The 22637-nt window shown below is 41.3% G+C and overlaps 1 protein-coding gene across 8 annotated transcripts in view; it reads left to right on the top strand.

Moving 5' to 3' along the window:
- The window catches only part of LOC120900172 (semaphorin-1A), a 199566-nt gene that overhangs the window by 154562 nt on the left and 22367 nt on the right, over window positions 1–22637 (top strand). For all 8 annotated transcript variants that reach the window (XM_040306823.1, XM_040306827.1, XM_040306821.1 and 5 more), the window contains 3 exons: window positions 11322–11430; window positions 13863–14058; window positions 22213–22317. In XM_040306823.1, the coding sequence (XP_040162757.1) occupies window positions 11322–11430; window positions 13863–14058; window positions 22213–22317 (410 nt within the window). The remainder of the gene's footprint in view (window positions 1–11321; window positions 11431–13862; window positions 14059–22212; window positions 22318–22637) is intronic.

The raw sequence follows: 22637 nt of genomic DNA, 5'->3' as shown, positions 1-22637 counted from the left end.
TTTCAAAAAATATTTTATTGTGTGTCGGTAAATGGAAACCTCATCATTGATTCGGACCGAGCATACAATTCGCGTGAATGGTGTATTTTCTCACAAAAAGGCACAGTTAACAAACTGTTTCTGGTAAAGTTGTTCCAAAGAAGATATTGAATTTCAAAATTAGCTTGCACTTCCGAACCAAACCTCCTCCTGTCTGTTTCCTCGCTGCAAATAATCATCATTCAATCAAACATAAATGAGGGAAAATGCAAACATCAATAAGTAATTACGAGCATCAATAATTATTGTTGTTGTCGAGTGTTGGTGTGGTGTGTTGGTTCATCAAAAGGCACTGTTCTTCCAGCACTGGCTGGGAGGAAGGGTGAAAGGTACCTTTCACGCGTTCGCTTGCGAATATGCACTGATGTCATCGATAATTTTAGCAACGATCTCTCTCCCGCCCGCCCCTTTCCCGGGCCACACATCACACGCGCGAAACGCTGCTGGAATTCATATCATTAGATTTTAATGCTTGTGTGCCGTACCGGGGACACAACCGAGGCGCTTGTGAATCGCATTTGCATTTGCAGCGTACGACACATGTTCCAACACACACAAACACATACACACAATCGCGCCGACGACAAAGGCGTATCGGGCGTATACTACGGTGGAGAAACACGCCACTACTAGTCGACGGTAGCACCATCCAGGACCCTGTCGATCATCATAATCAACGATGCCCGACACATATGCTGCTGTTGGTGTACACACACATACACGCACCCGTTCATGATTCGTTTGGTGGTTCCGTGGAAAATCAATACGAACCAAATTTCACATTCTACATGTTTGAGGCATGTTAGGGGGGGGGGGGGGGGGGTGAAGAAATGGGGTTTTGCGTGCTTTCATCCGAAGCGTGTTGTTGAACGCTAGAGGCGGTAATGCAAAAGGTCCTTCTTTGCTAACGTGTTGTGTGTGTGTGTGTGTGTGTATGTTGGTGTGTTTGTGTGCATGGTTGCATGTGTGAGTTGCGTTCCGTTCTCGTCCAGACATCCGCCCATACATAATGCAACTAAATTATTGATCAAATAGCCTACAACACCATCGGCACAAGTCCTGGAAGAGGCGAAAGAGAGAGAGAGCCTTTGACACATTTGAATCAGGCTTTAATTTGTGTACGGAATATTAATCACTTAATGAAGGTATACGTGTGTAAGGTGTTCCGGCGGCGTTGGCCTCTGGGCCGATGCAGACAGGTGCGCTTTAAAATATGTCATGCTGTTGGTCGATTATTAGAGGGTAGCCGCAAGGGTCGTAAACTAAGCATGATATATAAGGTAGTGCTGTTAACAGGATAAACAGAGTGAGCAGAAATAGCAAAGCATGCAAAGTGAATGTGAGAAGTGAGCATGGTATGAGATGTAGGATGGCACCTAAAGAACAGTCACATGAGTCGTTGATCCAATTTTGGAATTATTGTATGAGAAAAAAGGATAGCTTAATTTGTCAAATAGTCTTTTTGAATGGTATATGAATGTTCAAAGAGATATAGTTGTTTCTTTTTTACGTCAAAGAGGTTTTGATAGCCTGGTTTCATTCGTCTGAAGCGGTAAAGAAGGTGAATGTTTTTATCAATTTATAAAATTCTTATCCATTAGATGAAATGCTTAAAACTATGCAGTATTTCATTGATTTAAAGAGTTATTCAGTTCCACGATTCATGTTATCACTTCAAATGCAAATATTCTAATAAATTCACAAGCTTAATCCATTCATTTGGTATAAACTATAAAAATCTCATTGGAATGCTCACACCACTCCTGCACCCAAAATACAACCGTATTACATTCCGCAAGTCCTTGCTATTCTGCCACGATCTTTAAAATGTCTTATTCCCCGTTAAGATTCCTTCTCATTGCCCAGCAACGCCTTCAGTTTGCAAACATCGTCAGAAGTAAGCAGAAGTAAACCCCCAACTGAAAGGAAAAATGAAAACAAACTGAGAAGATCTTAATTATCGTGGAATATGAAAAGAACAACCTTTCTTCCCGCCCCGTACACAACCGTACCTGCCATTCGCACGAAAGAGTGCTGCTTCCGGTCCAGCCACGACTACGACCGTCCGTTCCGATGGTTTTAACTTTGTTCGGTTACTAATTAATTTCTGCTGTTTATATCTCTATTAAAAAACGTGACTGAATGAAAAACGAAACCGGCTGCTTCGCCAGCGCACTCCAGCTCCATTCTTCAGTTGGTTTAGCGCGGAATGAAAAGGGCGGAAATATCTTCGCCGGAAACGAAACCCAACACACTCAAACAAACAAAATAATAGCGAAAAAAAACCAACGAAACGGACGTCACAAAGAAGGTAGAACAAGGGATTTTTCTAAAAATTTCGCGTACGCAATGCTTGGCAGGATAATGAAATAGGGCACCGTTTGAAAATGAGAAAGGGGGAGACATCGACAGGGGTAGGGCTTTCTGTACCGGGCGGGTGTGGAAGGTAAAGTTTTGCGATAAATTTAATAACTCCTTAATAAGTTCAGCGGGGTATCGGGTGTAAGCTGTTGAGTGAACGGGATTAGTAAAAAAAAAGGGAAGGACGGAGTGGTATGGTATGACGTCCATTAAACCCCTTTTATTTGGTTGTGCGTACGTATTTGTTCGGAGGAATTCAGCTCAATTTTGAATCAACGCCCTTTTTTCGCTTTCATCAAGGATGCGTTTGTTGAAGATTAAATTAGCGCACAAAACCACGATCATGATGGTGTGTAGGCGTTCTAGTGAGCGGTTTGTGCAACGATATTTTATATTTTTTGAGGTGTGTGAGTTCAGTTGTGGAAAAAGCAACAAAATTAATTTTATTTTAATCAATTACTGGTTCTTGGCATTTTTTCATCATGTTGTACACATTTCATTAAAAAGAATAAAAAATTAGAACATGATGAAATTGCATAATACTTTGAAGCCGAATCATTCTAAGTATCCTGGAAGACAACTCATAATATGCGCGCTTCAAGCTAACAAGCTTCCCCTTATTGCCTATATGAGTAATGCGTCGTCATATATTTGCAAGCTTTACCGAAACGAGTTCAAGGGGAACTCATTCACTTTCCCACGCTTTTACAGCTCATTAAGGGTCGAAATTTCAACTGCTTCCAATTGACTGACTTTGACGCGATTACACCAAAACCATTAGCAAAGCACTGCGAAGATGGAAGGCTCTAAGTTGGTTGCTCAAATTGCTCATCCACGCGGCAAAAGCGCTCCCCTTTTCCCATCCAAACAACCAACCAACCAACCAACCTACCATACACGACGGTGATGCTGAGTGTGCCAGAAATGATGCTGTTGGGTTTGAAAGTTTCAATAGAGCACCCAAGACGGAAGTGGATGCAAAAAGCCTCGAAACAGTAATTTTGCCTGTAAGTGTTAAAACAAGCAGCAGGTAAAACTAGTACTGACATCAGACCAATTTCTCCGACCCGCCAATGTGCGGTATTCTGCTTGGTCCGAATTGCATTGCCCATCCCTTTCCCTTTCATCGTTTTATCGCCCATTAACCTTGGCCTAGGTACGATCGCTAGCGCCATGGAAACGAGCGGGGGGCGCACTGTCTTAACTCATAGCCAAACTGTGGGTGAGAGTAGGGGAGGGTTTAGTAGAGTTAAGCACCCAGCTGGCTGAAAATTTCGCTCCTCTGAAGAAAGCAGTAATTTATCGTCCCGTGATTTATGCTCTTTCATCTTATGTTAATTAAATGAACGCAGCTATAAATTACTAACCGAGCGCGACAGAAGTCACACCGCGGACGGGTTCCGTTTAAGTGAAGGGGGTGGAGGGGACTAGGATATAAGAAGTTGCCGGTTTAACGCTTAGCTTCCGAGGCGGGATCATTTCAACCGTGGATGGATTTATGCTAGTTAAAAAAATGAACAAAAAAAAAACATGAAAGAGCCCTACGCTTGGCGTTCACGGAAGGATATGAAGAAAAGTGTTCATTAGGAGGAAAGGAATGCGAAATTTATTGCTGCACACGCATAAAATTGACAGCTTTCACGGAATTCATACGCTTGGTCGTATGCGTGTAATTGCATAATGGAAAGTTTTGGTTTTTTTTTTTTAAATTTTGGTTATGTTCAAATAGAAAATTGGGTTGGCCAACTTAGTTCACAACTTAGTTAATTTTTAAATAAGTGGCCTAATTTCTCACTCTTGTACAAAGACTGTTTCACCAAGAGAGATGAAAGATAAGATAATAGAGAAAACATGTAAAAAGGGTAAACAAATGCAAACAATTCACAGTTAATAATCGTATAGATGTGGAACAAAATAACAAAGAAACAAAATCAAAAGCACAATATTCAGTAATAAGTAAAATTAAGCTCATTCCAATGTGATGTGATAATGCTCCAATGTGATAATTTTCCAATGCGTCTTTAGTATCCTAGCATGCTGATGCTCAGAATATTTCTCCTTTATTTCGTATATTTCAAGTTGTTTGCATTTATTTTCGAGTTGTGACTGTTAAAGTTTGCTGTCAAATGAATTGAAACTTTAAAGATAAGCTCTTTGACAATGAAATAATCCTTCGAGTAATATAATCTGTTTGCTGAAAGGGAACATTTTCTAATGTAATATAGAGTTTGATTTTTGTTTGTATCATAATGGAAATAATGTTGATTCTCGTTGCTCAAATTGTATATCTCCCTCTTAGTGCCATTCCACGCGGTGAGCTATAGAGCGTCATCATGATAAGTACGGGCCGGGTTCAGTTTTGTGCCCATCCCACCATAATCCATCCGTTCCTCTTGCCTCGACGTGTGTGCGTGCTTTATGGCGTTTGCTGGAGATTCTTTGCTTCTTGAGAAAATCGCATTTTCTTTATCGTTTGCCGTATAATGTCGACCGCCGTTGTGTACCATATGCCGCATGGTGGTATGTCCATCACAATGAAGGAAAAAAAAAATACACGCAATCCTTTTGACATGATCTCAGCACTCGGGCAAGAAACGGTGCTTATTCCTTGGCACAAATCCTGCCCGTAAGGAAGTGAAATGATACGATAAAATGCATCGCTGCTGCATCAGTACGAGCAGTGGCAGTAGAATGATTGCACCAGAGTGTTTTAGAGAAAGAGAGAGAGAGAGAGAGAGAGAGAGAGAGAGAGAGAGAGAGAGAGATGGAGAGAGGACGGATGGTGATAAAGTGACATTAAAAATAATGTACCATAAAAAAAGCTTACGTGCGCGAGAACTGCTACTGCTGCCGGCAACGGGATGAAATCGCGGCACGGTCCCATCATCTCAGTGCTACAGCCGCGGACGAGGCTCGGATTAATAAAAATGCTCATGATGCACTTTTATTGCATCATGGTCGGGGACGGAAGAGAGGATACTACCCTTGCTGCTACCACTACCAACACCACCAGCACCACTGCCGCCGCCGCAAAGCAAACTGGGACGATGGTACAGTAATATCCAAATGAAAATCAAGTGGGAAAAGTTTTGAAGTTATTGTACACGCGGTTATGATAGCGTCTCGTTCCTTACCAAGCGGTTTGTGGGAAGCTAATGTGTGTGAGTGTGTGTCTGTGCAGGTTTGGCTCTAGATGCTTACAATTGCACTTGGGATAAAGCATGTTAGCGTCGAGTTTGTGCAGAGAGTTTTCCGGTTCCGGACGCTTGAGTCCGAATTTAATTAAACTTTTGTGCGTAACTTTTGACACTTGTGGAGTTTTGTGCAGTGTTGGGAGAAATTTGCTCAACATTGGTCAAGCATAAAATGCACACATTCGTTGGAGTGTCTGCTTTCATTTTTCTCTATTTTAAAACGTATTTGATACGTTGAGAAATGGTATTGGAAGTGCCTCGGGAAGTAGAATACAATTTATGTAATTTTAAATTTTCCTCAACAGCACAGCACACGGACTCTTTAACGATGATGAGACGGCACAGAAATAAAACCGTTACGAGATTGAAGCGTAACAGCAACTGGCAGCAGCAACAGCAGTGCTAGTAGTAATAGTAGTAGTAGTACCATCGTCCCTATTCAATGCACCAAGCGTGTAGTGCACCGCACAGTATGCGATCACTCTTTTCTGGAGCGGAACCGTTCGTGCAACGCTTGGAAAAACTTGTTGCCCGCGTTGTGTAAAACTCTTGAGTCTTCCCGAACCTCCCCGGGCCGGTACACAAAAGGCAATCGCTGCAGTATGGTGCTGGAGGTGGCGCTGGCGTCAGTGTGGTGGATGCTTCATGAGGTTTACTGAAGTGAAGTGATTGATTATTTACCGACGTGTGTACCGAGCGTGAGCGGATGCCGGATGTGCACCGGGCTGCGCCTTGTCCCAAGGACAAACCCAGGGCGACGAAAGTCAGACATGCACATGAACGGTGGTATCCATTGACCGGTTGGCAGCAACCGGTCGGTCGATCGGTTGCATAAGACCTCTGTGTGTGTGCTTTCGGAGAGTTTTCCTTGGTACTTCAATGGTTTGTGTGGAGTGAAGAGTATGTGTACCAGGGCTCTTCCCGCATGCTTGGTGGTTTGGAGAACTTAGGCGACTGCTCTGCTTGAGAATGGCTCCAGTCCGAAAGAAAAGCCAACTGCAACTATAGAACCACCACATATCCACATACACACAATGGAACAGTGTTTCCGGTGCAAAATCATGCTCTCAACCCAAAACCCGTGCCGAGATATCGAGCACGACGGGACGGGATAGGTTGTAACGGGTTGTAATGGACTCATAAAAGCAGAAAACGCATACAGTCCGCAAGAAGTGGGGGAAGCCCACGACGGTTGACGGTTGATAGGCGCCCTACGGTGGTAATTCAGTGTGATAAATTAGTTTGCTTTTACTCGTGAAATGTGCCACCGTGTGGAAGTGGAATGAAAAATGATTGCGCGAGACGACGACGCGTTGGCAGAAGGCGAGAAGCGCTGGTGGCTGTTTTTTTTCCAACCGGGACATCGAGCCGGGCGCGTCCTTTTGGTGAATCGCTTTATGACATGTTTGCCTCCGAGGCGGTCCGTTCTATTTGCCTGTCGTCTGTGATGTGTGTGTGTGTGTGGGGAGAGGACTAGAATTGATGTGAGTTTTTGACACATCCCAATGCTCCACGTGCTCATGGATAATGTTGCGAAATGTGATGTAAAACAGTGACGAAACATTAGCTCCATTGTGCCGGCTTGTTTAAGTGCTTTTGTTTGAAACAGTAGGTTATAACTCATCGTAATAAATTATTTTTGAGTGTGTTGTTTGTTGGAAATTTTGGACTTGGACTTTTCAGGAGATATAAGTAGTATCAACTGGGAATCTTTAAGGTTTTGTAAACTAACTACTATATTCATATACACTTTTTGGAGCTAATCTGAGTATCAATCGTCCACAGGAGCTTACTCCTCAAAGACTCACATTTTTGGCCTGGTGGCCGTTTTGGTTTGCTTTCTACTTTAGACATTCGAGCAACCGCTCGAACACATACCTAAAACCTTCGATCGCCTGTTGTGTACGCATAGAGCACCTCTCTAGTGGTAACTATTCTGGCTCTTGTTTTCGTCTAGGAAGTTGTGTCCTTCATCTATATATTTTCCCTTTTTTTCGGGCCCTTTCCGTTTGAAGTTCGTAGGCTGAAATCTCAGCCTGTCAGCTGTTTGCATTGTATAGCAGTTTTCGAGCAGCTATCTAAGTGAGTATAACATACAGGTGGGCTTATCCCAAGGTGTATGAATTTAGAAGGCTGATTATTATCGCATCTGCTTCTGAATGAAGGTTTTAAGAGTGTTTTGAGTATTCGTCAAGCCTACAGAAAGCTCGTTGGAGCAAAAGTTTTCACTCCTTCTGTCAATCCGGCCTCTAAAAACAGAAGTTCAAGTAGCTATTCTGTTTTATCATTTTATTGTGTACAATTACGAACACATTTAATTACCATTTCCCTATCCGAATGACACTGGTGCTTTGGGTCTTACTGCCATAAGATCATCCCATGAAACTGCCCAATAAATGTGTATGCTTTCTTCATTAACCTTGAACCAGTTCGCAAGCCAGCCTGCTGGACTGTGTGGGGTGAAGAATGCAATAAAACAGCCAATCCATACTGTCCATCGTCTCCGGGGTTATGTCTCCGCTACTGCCCGCTATTGTGCAAACGCTGGACGCTAGAGAGCATGTTTGTTTATTGATTTATGGTGACCTTCCGTTCTCATGCACAGGCCTGGGGGCGGCGTTCTGCTGCTGCGGATTCCGGTTGGATTTTGTAGTGAACATGTCACTAATTTGTGGCGCTAGTGATGTGCTCCCACACACACACTCTCATGGTAGCAGCGAATTGAGGCCCCTCCATAAATTAACATTAATCGTAAAAAGTTTAAACTCTTCAAACTAGTGCGCTTAATATAATGAGCGCGTTGATTGGCTGTCGAGTGTTGGGTGCCAGCATATGGTGTTAATGCTGCTGCCAGAGCTAACTGCTTGATGGAATTCACATTTGTCGCTAGTTTGAGTTTCAGAACCTAAAGCTATCTACACACAGCGGATAGCACCGGCTCACATGTAACGCTCGAGATCGCTCGATGTAACGACATTAATTCGAAACCTCCTTCACCGCAGCTTTGAAGAACTAAAACACCCCGGGCTGTATGCTACTACTGCTGCTTGCCATCACTGCCGAGCGCGCAATTCTGTTTCGGTGGTTGACTAATTTAAATTGAGCGACGTATGTCCCATCACCGGGGAACCGGATTTGACAGCAGCGCGCACGAACGTCACGTCAAAATGATGCCCGAACTGCTGCTCCTGCTTGGTGAAGGCATCTGTAAATGGGATTTTGTTGTACGACTTTCAATAAACACCAGACGTGCGTTAGATTGTTTTTTTTTTTTGCTGCGTTTTGAATTTTGAAATTCCACGTGTCCTTATGAACCGTCAGCATCTTCAGACTCGTCTGATTTGGGATGGGCAGTGGAGGTGGTGGTGTAGTGACTGTTTGACTTGCATATGTGTGACTGACGATACTTCTTGTGCGGGGGCCTGCGTGTACCGATGGCAAATGCTGATGATGATGATGCTTGGGACGATGCTGCCTGCCTTGGTTGGCCTGACTGGCTGGCAGTTACAAATTGATGTAATGAATATAAACGTAATTTATGACGACACCTAATTGCTGTCTGCCTGTATCGGGAGAGTATGGTACACACCCCCGTGCTCTTTCAAAATGTGTCTTTGGGGATGATTGTGCGGTTGCACCGCTTTTGTATGTGACAGGCTCCTCACGCACGGGAAGATGGGTGACATTATGATGATGGGGTTTGTTTTTTTTTTTTTTTTTTTTTTGGCAACATTTAATGGACTCGCGCAGCGCTTTTGTCCACATGCTGGCGTTATAGAAGGGTACGAAAAGAGACATGTTTTGGTGTTTTTTAATGATCATGTTACGTCTGAACGGACAAGCATATGTGGGATGATAATGTGAATCCAGTGATAACATTAAAGGATCGTCAAAACATTCGGGAAATGTTGTGCTAACCCATTATTCAAATGTTATCTCGCTAAGTTTAATGAGAAAACCATTTTACGTTTTATTAATATTGCAAAGATATAATAATGAACCAGCAAAGTGTAAATTTTGAATAGAATTAATTCATTATTTCAGTGTTTCCGTGACTGCAAAGAGAAATTTTCTATAAAGACATGCGATATCTAATTATCATTACTCTGGCAAAACTTTTTCAATCCAGCTATTGCTTGTGCAACATTTATAGAAAGATGGCTTAAAAAAATATCGAAAAATACACCGTTTTCGAGCCCAAATAAACAACGTTAAGCTGCTTTTGAACATTGTACAGTTTTTGGTAAACACTTCCAACAAAGTCCAACTAAAATACTGATGCCTATCTGAACTTCGTTAAATCGTAACTAAATAAGTGAAACCCCTAAGTTGATCCGCTTGCTGAATGGAGTTTAAACTTGTGTTATGTTTGCACTTATGTGCCTTTAATTCATTCCAATATCTATAAACTTAATAATTGACTATTTCAATAGAACAAAATCAATTAAAAACAAGCTTCACACAATTTAGTTGTTGCAGTTAAACAACTCAAAGAAACAAACCTGGGTATTATAAACGTAGCGATTGAACAATGCTCAGAAAGGCATCAGAATTTCAGTTGGCTGGTTTACTTATGCTCAAAGACAGCTTTACTTTGTTTGCTTAGGCTCGAAAGCGGTGTAAGTTAAAAGGAGAATCAATAAAAATAACTAACTACTAGTAAGTACCTCCGACATCATAGCTCATAAGAATTGACCGACGGAACGATTGTTTTAGGCTAAAAAGAAATGACATAAACAAATAGCTCCTCTAACTATCTATAACTAGTTACTGATATCGAAACAAGTAACTACCTTTTCATACCAGTTGCAAAAGAATATTCTCATCTCTAATGTAAATGATTTAACAAGTTACGCTTACCACTGCTGCGATTTAAATTATTCTCTCTTTCTGCCAACCGCACGAGCAAACATATCCCATTATACACGGCAGGTGTTGAAAATCACACATCCAAACGATCATTGCATCGTTGTTTACATACATCAACATTACATCCCCTATGGTCGGACCACCATTACCTGGCTGGCATGAATTGCTGCCGCATCAAGAGACACATTTTCCGCCACTCCGGACACTCGGAAGCACTCGGCACTTGGTGAACATTTTTCCATATTGCTTCCCTATTGTTGCGGTGCTGTAAACTGACCGACGTTTCGAGTTTCTTGTTGCCAAGCTCGCACCGTGAACTGTACGGATGGGAGACGAGTTTCTTTCAACTTCATCCGTAATGACGTTCTTTCGGTGTGAAGCATTCGTTCAGCAGTTGAGCAGCTAGTTACGTACCATTCTTTCGCTTCTTGCAACTGGGTGGTGGCGAAAAAAAGAGTGCTAATTTTCATACACTCTCCAGATACGCGAGGGAGAGAAGAGCTTTTCCAAGTTCCAGCATAGCTTATTAGGAGTAAAATGGAGCAAACACCAGATTTGTGGTGGAAGGTATTCTCACGCGACAAAAGCAGCAAATTACTGCAGCTGCTTATCTTTCGACACTGTAAACGATGTCGCATAACTTTTCGGGGGGAGGGAGCATTTCGTTTCCATTCCGTGACAAAACTGCCCCAAAAATTATTGTAAAGCATTCTTATTGTCCCTAATTTCAACGGCACTCGCTCGGCACAACCATGCACCTAAATGTCTTGCCACCTAATATCGTGGCCGGGCCGGGGATTTTTGTTGGCGCATAATTTAATAGTATTATCTGTTTCTTTTTCCCTTTCCCTCTTACAGAAACATCGTCTACAATCTCAGCATCTACGACCTGGCGGAAACGACGCGTCTCTCCTGGTACTCCTCGGACGACGACATCAAGATGTGCATCGTGAAGGGCAAGGATGAGGTACGTTCGGTTTCAAAATTAGCGCACCAAAGGCAAACGTTGTCACAAAGCACAGCGGTAGGAAACTGTTTGATTTTCAACTGTACGATACCGACTTATCTCTCGGATTCATAATGTGGCCCCTTCTGCTCGTTTGGTTTTGGTGGTGGACTCGCTTAGGCGATAATCAGGCTTTCCGATGAGCTCTAATCGCTCCGAAACATATAGCTCAAGTGATTCTGCGTTGAAGATAATGTTTCGTCGAGCTGATGCAAACACAATCCGTTTGGAAGGTCTTTTCTCTTTGACCTGCTTTCATAATTGAATACTTTGCTGTTTCGCTTAAATGAAGTTTATCTGAACTATAGTTTAACTGAAATCAGGTGTTAGGCCGTTTAGATATGAAACTTAAGCATTTCAAAAACTCAACCTTGAATTTAAACGTTCAAAATAATGCACAGAGGTAAGACTTTTTGTACAAACCTCCTTACCTGAATTTATTTGTTATTTTGACATTCAAGTTACATCAATGGAGAGAATATATAAAATGTCCATTTTTGTTCAAAATGCTTCATAAAAATGGGTATAATATTCTATCTTTTATGTATCTGCCGGTTGTCTGCCGGATTATTTTTTTCTCTTGCCCACTGTATCTTTTCATCGCTCGTCTCTCTGCCTGTCATGTTGAAGGACAATTTCGACGTGTGTGTGGGTGTGTATTTCTTTTACCACCAGACATGAATGCAAAAGGATAAACAAAGTTTCGGTAGAGGAGGCGCAGCAGCAGTTGGTAGAAAGCATCCTCGTACCAAAGTTGCTGCTAACGATTTGGTTATGCAAATGACCTGTGATAACGTGTCACACTCACACAGTGAACGTGAAGCTTTTTCGGTGGACGAGCCGGTGGAGTGTCCTTGCACGCCGCCACAAACCATCGGTATTGGCACCCATTTTCCTACCGCCGCCTGTGCACGCGATGGCTCGGTGTCGAGCGCTCTCCGGGAGTGTGTTGTGTGACCGAAAGCAATTTGGGCGCGCTCTGTGTTTGCTTATGATGCTATAGTAGTTGCGAAAATAATAATCCATAACAACGGCGCAGTGGGTGGAGTGTTACACAGCAGCCCCTGGCCCCAAAAAGGGGGGTTGGGGCCGAGAGGTAAAAGATATAACTGTCCAAATATTCTATCTCACCATTCAACTTAATTAAAATTATTCCAGCTGCACTAACAAAAGCAATGAGAACGCTGCCGAAGCGAAACAGGGTGTGTGTGTGTGTGTAACACTAGGATTTTATGTAAAGGACGAAGCTACACAGAATGAGACAGAGATAGGGGGAGAGCTTGTGTTCGTGTTTGAACAAATCCTATCTGTCCCGAGGACAAAGAGCGCTTTCTTTCGACCAATGCTTGAGGGCTTCCGGAGGTAGCAAAAGTGTTTGGCAATAGCTTTCTCTATGGGCGTACGACGTGTAATCTCTGTATAATAAACACATGAAAGTGGAGAATGGCCGGTAAGATGCTTTCAGTGGAATTGAAATTGAAAACGATTGCCAATGCGAAGGTGCAACTGTCTGTTTGTGTACGTAGAGCGGACGGAAGTAGCAATTACATAAGTCTTTGCGATAAACGATAGGCGTATTTGCTGCTGGAAAGTAGGTTGTGATTGAGTGTAGGAAGCAGTTTTGTTTGTGTTTAATGGGTTTTATAAAAAAACGTGTATTTTTTTTAGAAATTTTACATTATTCAGGATAGTACAATGTTAGGAAAATAAGCTCTTTTGATCCTGCAACGTGACAATCAAATTTAGAAAGAAAAAAACCATTCTGTTTGATTTTAATTTCTCTCCAATCCGTACCTTTTTCTGTCCACCGAATGTTGTTTTGAGACCAAAAGAAAACAAATGTCTCAAAATTTGATTGGATTTAAGCTTATTCCGGCCGGCGCTGTGTTGACATAGCGTTATGGTGTCTCGCATGCGGCCCAAACTCTTCTCCACATCCCCCCAGTATCAGTCTCAGTAGAGAGGTGACGAAAGTGTGTGTTGATCGATAGCAAAGAAAAATAGACACACATAATTTAAACGAGTTCTAAGGCAAACAAAGGCTCTCTTTATTCATACTTTTAAAACAAAGAAACAAACCAACAAAAAAAAGCCCTTATCGCCTACAGGCGATCTCTGTGCCATTTTTATACAATCCGAATAAGCGTGGCAACACGAATCTCGGGGCAACGTTTTAGCTCCCCGTTTGTTTGTCTTTCATTTGCATTCTGGCACTGGAGCGGCCGCCACTCAACATACGCTGCCACGCTGCTTCGAGAGTGTGAAGAACTGTAGCAAAAATTTAGCCGAAATTAATCATTCTCTTTGTTCTGTTCTCTGTTTTTTTCCTCTTCTTTCGTTTATGCTCTATTTCACCTGTCCCTGGGCGTACCTGTATGTGTGTGTGTGTGTAGGATCTATGCCAAAACTATATCCGGGTGTTGGCCATTCCGGCGCAGGGATCGCTGCTCAGCTGTGGGACGAACGCATTCCGGCCGCTCTGCCGGACGTACTCCATCAACGGCAACAACTACACGGTGGAGACGGAAAAGCCCGGACAGGCGATGTGCCCGTACGATCCCACCCACAACTCGACGGCTGTGTTTGTAGGTGAGTAACGAAATTTGGCATTCCATATGTATCACTTAAATTTGTTAACAGATATATTTTTTCTTTGCGTTTATTTGGTTTCATTTTGTTTAATTAAAAAAAGTCATCATTAGTTGAAACGATTAAAATATGCAACATTCAACATTCAACGAATTAATTTAATTCTTTTTAATAATTTATTTACGAATAAAATGATTGAACATTGAATATCGTTTGTTTTTATGTTTTCAATTAAATTTGCTTCACTTTTATGATATTTTTTATCTTTACATTTTTTAATGGGGAAAATAGTTCCAAGTAATCCCATTGAATGAGTAAATTACAAGGTTTTCATCCCGAAATCATTTACAATCATTTCCTCCTAATTTTGACTCTGAGGCACCAATTTTTGACTCGTGTAGGAATCATGGCATTTTTTAAAGGAATTTGAGTAGATTTTTGCCAATTGTAATTTTAAATGTCATAAACAATACAAAAACCGTGTAATTTGCTTGTTTTTTGAGGAAAAAAAAATAATAAAATTTGATAAATTCCATAGCCCCTGTTTACACCTGAAAATACATGCCATTGTTTTTTCACTGCATTAAAACTTCCAAAATTATCATAATAAATGATTTATGTTTGATTCTTTCAATGAAATTTTTCGCTACTTAACTTAATTTCAATAATTTCAGAACACACAGTTTCAAAACTTACATAAGATTTTGTAAATAAAGCGATAAAATGTGATGCCTTTGAGGCAAAATTGTGACTGACTGATAGTCAAAAATTGGTGCTTTCGAGACAAAAATAAGTGAGTTAGAGTCAAAATCTAGCGGCAACGACTATATCTAAATCAGAGGTTTCCAAACTACTTCATGTGGGCAGCATGATGCGGCCCTCAAGAGGCTATAATGCGGCCCGCGATGACGTTATGAAGGTCAATAAATAAATCATCTCTATTATTGTGACTATTTTAATGGAAATTAAATTTTTGGCTTTTTCAAAACAAGAAGCAAGATTTAATATTAGAAGCTAAAGATTTTTTTTATATTCAGCTAGCTTTTTTTTCTTATCAAAACAAGAATTAAACATTCTCCGATTTGATAGAAGCAACGTCAAAATGATCCTCAATAACTTTTTTTTTTTCAAAAGTCTGGATACCCCTGCTATAAACGGTATGCTTACTTTATGACTACATATTATCAACTCAGTTGCACTGAATACGAGTTTTGGTGACCGACTTTCTTCTTGCTGCAATGTAAAATATTAATCGAGAAATATTAATAAGCTTACAAAAGCACTCTCCACAGAAACTTTAATCCCTAGCACATTCTAAGTTGCCCCTTTGTAGAGCAAATAGGATCCGTCCGAAGGAAAATCAAAGTAACAACTGCATACCAAGCACACTGTGCACTGAAGCTAGTTCGTCACCAGGCCAGTGTCCGTCTCGCAGTGCACGCCACGATGAATGGCTTCAAATCGCTGCCTATAACACAACACAAGCTCCTATGCTTGTCCACACTTCCTTTCAGCACACCCATCACAGCTCAGCTGCAGAAAAGCAGCAGCACACACACAGTCACATCCCCACTGGCTCCTGTTTTCTCACAGGATAATTCATAAAGTTGGTGGAAAAATATGCATACAATTTCTGCACATCGCATGGTTTCCTGGTACGCCCAGTCGGGATCGTCAAACATAGAGACAACCCGAGGAAAAAGGCAACAAGACACGACAAGGCAAAACTTTTTCCCATGCATCTTATTTTTCCTCCGCTATAGGGTGACCAGCGCCCCTTTCCTCTCTCTCTCGCACCACCGTCACCTGCGTTCGTTCGTCCCGTGTGTGTTTTTTTTTTCTTCCCACTCGTGAGCGCGGAAGACAACTTTTCCACTTGAACTGGCGCTTTCTTGACGGGCGCTTTTATGTTTGCCTTTCTCGTGTACTAGTGTGTATGTGTGTGTGTGTTTGCTGTGAGCCAGCATGAGGATGGGTTTGCAATAGGGGGTGGGGAAGTAACTTTATGGTATGCCGTGACGCGATGCTGCTGTGTGTGTGTGTGTCTCGGCTGCTTGTTCTTGTGCGCTGTTTCTTTGCACCACAGGTCGCTGCTAGGAAGGAACAAGTTTGTCCTATGTTGTTTTTTTTGGGGTTCCCCACTTCCTTTCCTGCACCGTACACCGACACGAAGTTCACGGTTATAATCCCTCCCCCTGGCACGAAGGATTCTTTGCCACGGGTATTTGTCCTACCTGCAAATATGCATCCCCTTCCGTCATCTTTCAATAGCGGGCGTTGTCCGCATTCCAGCGGTGACTCGGAATACGCTGTGGACCAAGGGAAGGAAGCACCGTGTTGTGTTGTGGAGGACATTTTCTTGCCCTTAATTTTGGAATTCTTTCCGGTAACGACAATTGCAAAATGACCAACAATTTCGCAGAAGAAGGAAGGAATGAAAACACAGACCATCACACACAGTGCCCTTATTTTGGCTTTTTGAAACAGCTACGCAAGAGAAAACATTCTTCGTTCTTTGCGTTTTCTCGCAGTGCATGATACAAAATGGCGAAACAACAGTGGTGGAAAAAACGGCCAGAAGTGGACGCTACGGGACTCTGCGGCAGTGTAGTAGAGTGGCACAGCTGTTCGTGGGTACCGCTCCTTCATTAGTCACACAGACCGGAAATCACGTAACCGTTTTACGTAACGATGGTTAGGAAAAAAAAGTTAGCCGGAAGAAGCCCTACTTTGCCACGGTACTATTCTTTCCTCACTTCCTGCCGTCGCTGACCGTAAGTCGCTTCTGTTCATGACGATGGTCACTGCTTGTGTGTGTGTGTGTGTGTATATTTTCTTATTTTTTACTTCCAAATGTCCTGTTAGAAACGTGAAACGAGTGCAGGTGGGGGAAATATAAACCGCTTCTTTACGTTTCGAACCGGAACCAGTGCTACATAAATTGGCTTACCAAGTAATGGGCGCTGACCGGATGTGGGTAGATTTTTGGGAGCGAACAAAATTTGGGAGGAAGCAAATTTAGCAAACAAAAACAAACTTGGACCAGGCGCATTGAAGCAGGAAGCTACATCCTTTATTCAAACGACGGTGGGATCGTATGCAGTGTATGCAGTGCTGAAATAATCATTTGCAATCCACATGTGTCTTATTTTATTGGGTTGTATGGAGGAAAAGCTATGGTGCAGCTCCAGTAGTAGAGTTGTAGAGTAGGACGCTTTATTTCTTAGCATCTATGCATGTGAATGTACGATGGAAAGGCTGTAAATGAGGTTTTTATGATCTTGGTTAGATAAAAAGTAAAAACAATAGAACAAGAAACCGTGAGGCACTATTTCGTCATTTTCTTTCGTTCATTTTTCATAAATTTTCTGGTTTCTACAGTAATTGAGTAATTTATTATTTAAATTAATTGTTTAGTTATTATTAATGACTAAATTGCAAAAATAAATATTCAATATAGCATTTCCCCGAGTTACGCGACTAATGCGCTTCAGCGACATTAGCGTGAGTCGGACTTTTGCGTTAGTCGAATATAACGTTTTTCAGCCAAAATATGAATGAGAGAAAGTTATTTATGATTAACTTTAATAATGACATGTTCATTATTACTTATTTCATACATTTGGTGTAGAAAATTAATGTAATTCTGTGTATATAGCTATTTCAAACTTTTAGCAAAACGGCAATTTATTTTGAATTTGGCAATTGTTGGAGGAAATTGTACCGATTTGACGTAACTGTCTAAACTAAAAATTCGCGTAACTCGAGTGTCGCGTATCTCGGGAAAGACTGTAATTATTTTAACTTACTTTTTTAAGTATTTTTCTGGCACAAAGTACTGGGCACCTCCATCAGCTTCGTATCAGGTTTGAGAATAAAATTGTAACAATTTTTTTTAAAAAACGACGAATTCACTGTCCAGAAATTTCTTACAAAGATTTCTTTTCAAATTTAGATGGCCATTTAGGAAAGTTTATATTTTCGAAAGCACTGATACTAAATAGGTATCAGTTTAACTGTCCATAAACTCCATAAAATCCTTGTGTACATAAATAAGCTTTGTGCTTTGTGTATCCGATTGGAATTTGCAGGTAATTTCCTACTTGAAGTCAATAATTTAAAAAAGCTAGAAGATAACCACTACTGAAAGTAATTTTTCAAATGTCGGGAATCTATCCATCTTTAACAGTACATTACAGCTTCCGAGATGATTTTAAAGCACTCAACTCATGTTTTTTCAAATTTCAAACGACACGAGGGATGAGAAAAACAAACCAGAACAAAAAGCTTTATGCTCAAAACGTCTTTATCAAAGCACAAGCGCTCGTGCTGCAACGTGCAAGTCGGTATTGCTGTTTATGGGAAGCAGAACACAGCTCCCTCATCAAATATTCTGCGCCATTTTCTTGGTGCTACTGTGCTTCAAATTTGTTGCAATACCCATGCGGCTCCGCAAATGCACTCCGGACGGCCATTTGGACTGGGGTCTTGGGCTCGGGTTGGTGAAAATCTCATCGTTCGTTAGCTTGTTAGCTTAGGACAGTGTGGCAGTTTATTTTCTCGCGCAAGTAATGTAGATGTAAAAAAAAGGAAGACATGGCCAGCACCGAAAACGGATTTCCGCGGGCACGCCGGGATTGAGTCAATTTGTGTGTGTGTTTGTGTGTATGTGTATATGTGCCAGACGGTGTAGCGAAAGCTTTTATAAAGCAGGTCATACCCGAAACAATGCATACACAATGCAAAAAAAAAGAAAAGGACGGAACGGAGGCAGTGATGCTTGTTTGTGGCCGTAAGCAAACCGGATCGGATCGAGCGGGGCCGTGTGCTCTACAAGGATTTATTACTTATTTACGTGCTCAATTTGCCGCACAGAAGTGAAGCCACACACACACACACACACAGTGAATGCAATGGCTGTCGTAGCTTATTTCGTTTTTGGTTTATTTTTGCAAACGGCTTTCATATTGTCGTGTTATTTTTCCTTCCCTCAAGCTGTTATGTACGAGTTGATAAAAAAAACCGCCATTGAAGTTACACTGAATGCTGAAAGCAGTATGAATTTAATTTGTTATCGTTTTCCAACATCCACATTTTGCGACCGACATCGGTGGCGTGTCTGTGCAAATGTATCGACCAAATCCCTTCTCCCTTTTTTGTCGACTCTCAGCCCTCCCTTTCCTCTGCGCAGTGTTGCCCTTCGATAGGACTGCCGTACACTACGACGGATGGTGCGGTAACGCGGATGAATGCGGCGGCACGGTGTTCAGTCGGTTTCCCGCAGGAATCTCATTATCCGCAGCCCAAAGCCGGGTTTGAGCACCGGGTTTGATTTTGCCCTTCCCCTTTTAAATCGAAAACCCCCGCTAAACAAGAGCAACAAAAAACGTAAAGAGAACACACACACACAAACTCCCACACTTACTTTAACCTATCAAAACACAAAATGAAATAAAGTAAGGAAAGGGGGAGCGAGCGAACGTATCGGTAGCTCAAGCGTATCAGCCATGACGCTGGAAATTACGACACTTGAACTCTCTCTCTCCCTAAAGAACGACGCAAACCGTGGAAAAGCGAAGGGCTGAAGCAGCAGCCAGCCGCACCTTTACCCAATGATGCTGCCATTTACCCAGGGTGTGCGGTTATAATCTTCTTCCAAAGGGTCGCCATCATCCCTGCTCGCTGCTGCGTATTATGTGTATCCTTCCGGTGGAGGTTTTTTCCGTTCAATCGGTTTCTGATCATTATCCATCAAGCGCGATCAACGTTTCTTTGCGCTTTGAAACAGTCGCCGACGAAAGCCGTAAGATGCAATCACCGGCGGCGGACTGGTTTGGGGGTAAAGGGGGCGATGGATTTTCATAAAACCCGGCGCAATACCACCGCTGCCGCATCGCCATTCTCCTCCTTCCATGTTTCGTTCGCCGTTTTCGTTTGATGTTGAACGCAGCGGAAAAAAGGCAATTTCTAGGGCGCGCGTGAGACGAGACGAAGAAACTCTCGCTTTTAGCGCGCGCTTGCCACGGTGGTGCGTGTGCGATGGTGCAAGCAATAAACGAACCGAACGAACCGAACATACTCCTATATCATCGCAGATTAGATTCCACTTGCTGATTGTGCGTAAAGGCATACCGTATATTGCATTACAAACCGTAATGGGACCATGAAGTGTGTGTGTGCGTGTGGGATGCTTCTGGTGGCAAAGGGGCGGAATTATGCGATGCGAAATGGTTAAAATAAGCTTTTGCTGAGGTCGTATAAGGTCGCGTGTCTTGGCGGATTGAAAGACATGTCGGTTATTGTGGAGAAAACTTTTAATATCAAAAATATAAAAATTATAATAAATGGAGATTTGAAATATAAAACAAGTCAGTAAAATGACTCACAATGGAATCACATATGTATCTGTTTTGTTCGATTGTCGTAACGGGCACAATTGTACGAAACTAAACTGAAATGTTTACATTATTCATCAACATCACGTATTTTTTTGGTTTAATTGTGTTTTTTATACTTATCAGGTTTATTGCTTAATTTTAAATGAAAGTTTTTTTTATTGTTTTAGTCTTCTGTTGATTCTATGCTTATTTTATGAACTCTTCTATAACATTTGGTATTAATGTTGTTTTTTTCTGTTTTCTTTTTCATAATCCTTTGATAATAGTAATGGTATCAAATTTGTATATTTATGGTTATACCGTTGTACTTGTGATTGTAACTACATTGCAATGTTATACAACTTTTCATCTTTTTTTTGTTTTTCTTATTTTTTTGTTTGTTTACGTAAATTTAAATATAACTATGAGTTTTATTAATAAATTTTAAATGAGAGTTTCATCTTGTAGAGCCTTCTGTAGTTCGTAATTTACGCATTTTTTTGTTTTTTGAACTTGTCTTCTAAATCTTTTGTTATTTACACCTGTTCTCACTTTCCTCTGAATCTTTATCCGGTTGCTATGGATCGCAATCCATGAGAATGGATCGCAATCAACTACGTCTGAATCGTTTGCAACTACGTCTGAATCGTTTTCAGCTACGTTTGGATCGCTCTCAGCTACCTTTGGATTTTACGGTAGCTCGCGCAAATTTCGTTTTAGCGCACCGTTTATTTGGTGACCGCGGGACACATTTGCACCCCAAGGAAAGAACTAAACAATTAATGCATTCAATTATTAAATCTTATCGTATTTTTTATATGAAGCTTACATCTCCATTCATACGTTTTTGGTTATTAGACCAAGTTTTCCAAACAAACCAGCACAATCTTCTTCTTTTTAGCGTAACGACCTACGTAGTCATTTAGTCTTGTTCGGGGTTTCGAGGTATAGCCGGATATTCCATCTTTAGAATGGAGGAAATCTGTTCTGATGCGTAGAAGCAGACAAATCTGTCAAATGTTGTTCATAGCTCAAAAATGGGTTTTTAACACATATTCTCAATTGCGTTCAAACATAGAACAATACGAAATTGTTGCTTTTCAAACTGTCTGCCATGAGGAGAATCGTGAGGCACGCCGAATGGTCACTAAATAAACTTTGCGCCGCAACGAGATATACGCGAGCTACCGTAAAATCCAAAGGTAGCTAAGAGCGATCCAAACGTAGCTGCAAACGATTCAGACGTAGTTGATTGCGATCCAATCTCATGGATTGCGATCCATAGCAACCGGATAAAGATTCAGAGGAAAGTGAGAGCAGGTGTATGTTGCATTTCCTGTTTTCACATAGGTCCTTACTTGTTTGGTTTATTTACGTTTTTTATACTTATAAGGTTTATTTATGAATTTTACTAATATATTCTTTATGGTTTTTTACTAATATGTGTTCGTCTTCTGTATACTGTATTGACGCATTATGCTTTTTCTGAATTGGTTTTTGAATTGATATGTTAGTAATGTTTTTCTTCCTGTTCTTTTCTTGTTTTAATTCCTTTTCTTTCGATTTACAATGTTATATTCATTTTTTCTTCATCTTACTTCATGAAGTAGTCTCACGCCTTTATTTTATCTGTTTTCATAATCCTTTTATTTTCTTCTTGAAATATTTCTTCACTTACAATCGATTGTTCTGACTTTACTTACTATACTATCTTACGTACTTACTATCAATGGCAATAGTGGAACTCATACACTGCTTCCTTTTTCATACCTTACAGATAACGAGTTGTACTCGGGCACGGTTGCTGATTTCAGTGGGCTCGACCCGATCATCTATCGCGAACATCTGCAAACGGAACAGTACGACAGTCTCAGCTTGAATGGTAAGTGAAACTCCATGAAACGATAAAACCTTTCAAAAATGCAAGCACAAACCCAGTTTGTCTACCATTTTGTGGTTAATCATAGAAAAACACAAAGGCGTATCGTTCTTTGTTGCGCAAAACCAGCTGAAAGCGTAAAGCTTGCTGTATCACCCTTTGTGTGTGTGTGCTGGTCATTGATCGGTTTGTTTGTTTTTCGTACCACCGAAACCGATGGTTATGGTTATGGTGCGCTAGTTCCACATAATCTACCCAGCTGTGCATGGAATAGAAAATTGCTTTCATCTGTCAGAAATGCCTATTCACAGGGCACACAAATA

The sequence above is a fragment of the Anopheles arabiensis genome, chromosome 3 (assembly GCF_016920715.1).
Source record: "Anopheles arabiensis isolate DONGOLA chromosome 3, AaraD3, whole genome shotgun sequence".
NCBI classification, from domain to species: Eukaryota; Metazoa; Arthropoda; class Insecta; order Diptera; family Culicidae; genus Anopheles; species Anopheles arabiensis.
Note: the sequence above shows the minus strand (reverse complement) of the source record. Positions and strands in the feature narration are given on the sequence as shown.